A 5,978-nucleotide genomic window follows, 5' to 3' on the forward strand; every position below is an offset into this window, starting at 1 on the left:
CCACACACATATATATATATATAAATTGCAGAATCAGTGGCGCTCTGCTCCGTGGATACGGAGCGATCGGCTCCTTCAATGTGCCGCATCGAGGGTCCGGTGTCAGTTGGTTTCTCCCTGATGGGATGTACCATCGCTTCTGGGACACATGGCCGTCTCTCTGTGGGCTACCGGTCCTTCTTGTCGTCCTCCGGCGCGGCGGTCTGCGGCGCGGCCCCGTGCAGCAGCAGCAGCCCGAGCAGCGTGAGGCCGATGCCCGCCCACCACAGAGCTGCGTGGCGCTCTCCAAACACCAGCCTCCCCAGGACGGCCTGGACACGGGGTCACGGGGTCACGGGGCGTGAGACGACTCGTCCTTCGCGTAGAGGAAGTTCTTACCGAGGAGATGAAGTTGGAGGCGGCGGCGGTGACGGTCGCTCGGGCCGAGGAGGAGCAGTGCCGCAGGGCCTTGGAGAAGAAGGTCCACATGACGGCGTTGCAGGCGACCAGCAGGCTGCCGCACAGCAGCCGCAGAGGCAGGTGGAGCTGCAGAGTCAGAGCGCCGCCGCATTACACGCCATGTGCACCGTGACCTTTGACCCTGATGTCTGTCAGGATCAGGAACTTCCTTTTGGCATACTGCATTTTACGTACTATGTAACTGGACATTTACACACGAGTCAGGAGAGAGAATGCAGCTTTAACACATGAAGCATAGACTTCTATACAACCAGAGGAGTCGCCCCCTGTTGGTTCGTAGGGAGAATGCAGCTTTAACACATGGACCATATACTTATATACAACCAGAAGAGTCGCCCCCTGGTGGTCAGTAGATAGAATGCAGCGTAAAAACATGAAGCATATACTTCTATACAACCAGAGGAGTCGCCCCCTGGTGGTCAGTAGATAGAATGCAGCTTTTACGAAGGACACAGACTTCTATACAACCAGGGGAGTTGCCCCCTGGTGGCCAGGAGAGAGAATGCACGTCTGAGACAGTAACTTATTGGCTTCATTCAGAACTGGAGGTTGCCTCCTGAAGCCATTACGCTTTTCTGGCTATTTTGACCCACAATCCTTTGCACAGCAAATATATAAGTAAGTACATCATCGTTCAAGGTGTCATGTCATGAGGAAGTACAATGCAACAACTAAATATACATTGCGCAACAGTCGTACTCTGTCAGCTGCAGTATGTACTGCGAGTACAAAGTAAAAGTACCAGACTTCTCCTGGCAAACTACCCAGACACCGAGGCATTGTTGAGAAGTTGATCTCACCCAGTCACAGGCCGAAGCTCCGGCGTGGGTTCGAGTCCCGCCGCTGAGCCTCCCCTCACACATGTCCCTCAGGTAGTCCGCCCCGAGGGACAGCTTGGCGGACAGCGAGGCCGCGGACCCCAAACAGCCCGCCAACAGCGCGCAAACGGTCCCTGAAATCATGTCGGAGGGACACACAACACCGGAAGAGGAGGCTGTGGTAGTTACACACATCAACACCTCAAGCACGCGGACGCGATACCGAGATTTCCAAAATAAAATGCGACCTGAAATCGATGACTCCGTAGGATAGACTTTACAAAGCAAATATATATTTATACTATAAATATATATTTGCTTGCTATTATTACTAAATACATTTATTTGTATTAACATATATATATATACAATATATAATGTTTATTTATTATATATATGTATTATATATACTTAAATATCGTAAATGTATTTAGTAAAAATAGTAAGCAAATATATATATATATATATGTATATATATATTAATATATAATTAATATGGTGTCAAAATTCATTTAACTTGTATTAGTCATTGACGTAAATCTCAACAATAATGTTCTGGTTACGATCATTTCGGCCTTTTATTTTGAAGACAACTCCCGGTCACATTTCATCCATTGTCGTGACTTCCTCACATGGCCCAATCGCAGCGGCGTCTGAAGTCACGTGTCCCTCGGCAGTGTCCCGTCTTGATGACGTAGTATTGTGTGTGTTTTGGCTAAACGTCTCTAGCGTCGGGCCTGCTCTTCACTTCCTCCTCTCGCGATGAACAGAAGCAAAGCCAGCGGCGTCTCGTGGGTGAAGCCGGCGGAACCGAGCTTTCTGAAGAAGTTTAAAAATGACATCGGCTACAAAGAAGGAGCGAACGTTGACACGAAGGTACGTGGGGTCCACTTCTGGCCACACGAAAGCCTGCAGCGCACAGCGGGACTGTCTCTTCCTCCCGGCCTGGCGTTTTATGGGTTTTTTAGTCAGTCAGCTGGTTAAATGATTCATGCACAGCGGAACAAGACACGAGCACGCGCATTTGAGCGCGCGCCGGGGGGGTTAGTTCCCTCGGTCTCCTAAAGATCTTTGTCTGTGTTACCCCCCCCCTTCCCCTCAGCGGCAAGCGATGCCGACACTGGATGACGACAGCGGGAGCGATCAAGAGGACGAGTTGCCTCAAATAGTGGTTCTGAAAGGAGGAGACATGAGCGCAGAGGAGGTGAAGAAGATGAAGGGCGACGTGCTGCCTGGAGAGAAGGGTGAGTTTGACTCGACGTTTGAATCCCATCACTGAGGCAACATCTCCACATGCAACATCTCCACATGCAACATCTCCACATGCAACATCTCCACATGCAACATCTCTACATGCAACATCTCCACATGCAACATCTCCACATGCAACATCTCCACATGCAACATCTCCACATGCAACATCTCTACATGCAACATCTCCACATGCAACATCTCCACATGCAACATCTCTACATGCAACATCTCCACATGCAACATCTCCACATGCAACATCTCTACATGCAACATCTCCACATGCAACATCTCCACATGCAACATCTCTACATGCAACATCTCCACATGCAACATCTCTACATGCAACATCTCCACATGCAACATCTCTACATGCAACATCTCCACATGCAACATCTCTACATGCAACATCTCTACATGCAACATCTCTACATGCAACATCTCTACATGCAACATCTCCACATGCAACATCTCCACATGCAACATCTCTACATGCAACATCTCCACATGCAACATCTCTACATGCAACATCTCTACATGCAACATCTTTACATGCAACATCTACATGCAACATCTCTACATGCAACATCTCCACATGCAACATCTCTACATGCAACATCTCTACATGCAACATCTCTACATGCAACATCTCCACATGCAACATCTCTACATGCAACATCTCTACATGCAACATCTCTACATGCAACATCTCCACATGCAACATCTCTACATGCAACATCTCCACATGCAACATCTCTACATGCAACATCTCTACATGCAACATCTCTACATGCAACATCTCCACATGCAACATCTCCACATGCAACATCTCCACATGCAACATCTCTACATGCAACATCTCCACATGCAACATCTCCACATGCAACATCTCTACATGCAACATCTCTACATGCAACATCTCCACATGCAACATCTCTACATGCAACATCTCTACATGCAACATCTCCACATGCAACATCTACATGCAACATCTACATGCAACATCTCTACATGCAACATCTCTACATGCAACATCTCCACATGCAACATCTCTACATGCAACATCTCCACATGCAACATCTTTACATGCAACATCTCTACATGCAACATCTCTACATGCAACATCTCCACATGCAACATCTCTACATGCAACATCTCCACATGCAACATATCTACATGCAACATCTCCACATGCAACATCCCCACATGCAACATCTCCACATGCAACATCTCTACATGCAACATCTCCACATGCAACATCTCTACATGCAACATCTCCACATGCAACATCTCCACATGCAACATCTCCACATGCAACATCTCTACATGCAACATCTCCACATGCAACATCTCTACATGCAACATCTCCACATGCAACATCTCCACATGCAACATCTCTACATGCAACATCTCCACATGCAACATCTCCACATGCAACATCTCCACATGCAACATCTCCACATGCAACATCTCCACATGCAACATCTCCACATGCAACATCTCTACATGCAACATCTTCATTTGACTCTTCTTCTCCCCAGAGGACAAACCTCCGGCTGACGGTAAAATCCTGTTCAAGAAACCCGCCAAGCGTTCCTCTTCCGACAAATTCCAGGGCATCACCGCCAGCTCCAGCAAGAAGAAGAAGAAGAGCGACGGGGCAGAGGAAGAGGAGGAAGAGAAGGAGGAGGGGGATGAAGGGGTGGAGGCTGGTGAGGAGGAAAAGAAGGAGGGGAAGTCTGGAAAGACGGTGAAGAACAGCCTTCTGTCATTTGGAGACGACGAGGAGGACGAGGACTAAAGTTCACCGTCACGACCCCGAGACCAGGAGTCACAGGACATTTACATATGGGGGCGGGGCTTCATCAATGCAGCCTGTCATTCTGTCGGTTTTAGTATTTGTGACGAGCGCTCCGTTCATTTCAGTCCTAAAACATCGAGTCGAAGATTACATTTGTCTTCCGATGCATTTTGACTCGTTCAGACGGGAAAACACGAAACCGCCCGGCAACAGACGATGTCATGGTGACCTACCTCAGACCAGCTCACAGCCCTCTGGGACCGTTTCCCTTTTTGTAAAGTTGAGCAGAACCGGTAAAAGTTCTCGTGAAGTCGATTTTGTTTCAGGACTGAAATGAACGGAAAGAAAAGTTTTTGGTCAACAGAATATTTTTTTAATTTGTCGTCAATGGGCTGAAACACAAAAGGCGCCTGTCGTCTCCTCAGACTGCAACCTGTGAGGTGGAAATCGAGCTAGTTTCTTTAAATGAGTTCCAATAAATTTGACTAGTCATCACTTTTTAATATTTTATGATAAATAAAGTCGTATTCTTGAGGCTGAATCCAAACCGAGACACTTCCTGTGTTCTTGGTTCCTTCCACAAAAACAACAACGCTCCAGAGCCCGTTAAGAGCATACGCTCGGCCCCCTTCAGGGCCCCGTTGGTCTCCTTCAGGGCCCCGTTGGTCTCCTTCAGGGCCTCGTTGTCTCCTTCGTGTCCCCGTTGGTCTCCTTCATGTGTTTTTCGGCTCCTTGTAGACTTTGATGTGGTTTCTGGTCGTTTGTTCTCTGAATGTTTGAAGAAACTCGTTGATGTGGCATTTTGTCTTTTAAAATGTGGATTTGTTTTTATTCTGTGTATTTTATAGAGGCTGTAACATTTTAAACATATTAAAAACATTAAATCAACTGTCAAACATTCTGTAATGTCAGCTCGTTAAAAAAAATGTACTGTAAGAAGCACAACACTAAGTACCTCAGTGTGGCTGAGCTTCCCTTTCCCGCCAGTAGAGGGCGCTCTCACTATCTCAAACTAACTAGTAATGGTTCTTTTATTTTTGTTATGTAACTCGTTACTCATACTTATGATGAACTATGTCGTCATCTGGGGAGATACAGAGCCGTGTATAATCTATAGTTTATTAGCTGTAGGCTAATATTAATTATACCGTTTGTTAAGTGTTCAAAAAGTTGGTAAAGAACCACACAGACTTTATTTATTACCATTTTGGATAAATAAACCAATATTGTATTTAGGGTATCAGGTATGATATTTATGGAAGTTATAATGTTGGTATGACGACCCCGAGGAGAAAGAAATAAAGACTGCAAGGAAAGGACTCAAATAGACATAAATAAGTATACATAAATACATTTAAATAAATTTATAAATATATATACAAAAATATATAAATAAATATACACAAATAAATATGTATAAATATATCTTATTATTGGGGTGCGAGCACTGAGTGGAGGACCTCTTGTTAAAATGTGTATTATTATGATGATATTCAGATGAGTTTACAGGTTGTCAGAATAATCAAAAGACCGTATCGTTATATAAGCTTCAGGTTTTGTGGCGACCCCAAAAAAATCTAACTCCTCCCCCCCGAGCTTTTCTCCCCTCATGAGTTTGCAGGTGTGTAAAAGAAGGAAACCATGCGGCG

The 5,978-nt window shown here is 45.7% G+C and overlaps 2 protein-coding genes across 2 annotated transcripts; one reads left to right on the forward strand and one right to left on the reverse strand.

Moving 5' to 3' along the window:
- Positions 1–14: 14 nt before the first annotated feature.
- Positions 15–1,540, reverse strand: LOC130206249 (transmembrane protein 42-like). Its single transcript, XM_056434121.1, has 3 exons — positions 1,260–1,540; positions 379–525; positions 15–311 (listed from the first exon to the last, which is right to left on the reverse strand). Exons 1-3 carry the CDS (start codon positions 1,470–1,472, stop codon positions 168–170), a joined length of 504 nt encoding a protein of 167 aa, XP_056290096.1. The 5' UTR covers positions 1,473–1,540; the 3' UTR covers positions 15–167.
- A 256-nt stretch (positions 1,541–1,796) lies between these two features.
- Positions 1,797–5,230, forward strand: kiaa1143 (KIAA1143 ortholog). The gene is made up of 3 exons (XM_056433749.1): positions 1,797–2,153; positions 2,380–2,521; positions 4,070–5,230. Exons 1-3 carry the CDS (start codon positions 2,040–2,042, stop codon positions 4,327–4,329), a joined length of 516 nt encoding a protein of 171 aa, XP_056289724.1. The 5' UTR covers positions 1,797–2,039; the 3' UTR covers positions 4,330–5,230.
- Positions 5,231–5,978: the final 748 nt, after the last annotated feature.

The sequence above is a fragment of the Pseudoliparis swirei genome, chromosome 16 (genome assembly GCF_029220125.1).
Source record: "Pseudoliparis swirei isolate HS2019 ecotype Mariana Trench chromosome 16, NWPU_hadal_v1, whole genome shotgun sequence".
Lineage (NCBI taxonomy): Eukaryota > Metazoa > Chordata > Actinopteri > Perciformes > Liparidae > Pseudoliparis > Pseudoliparis swirei.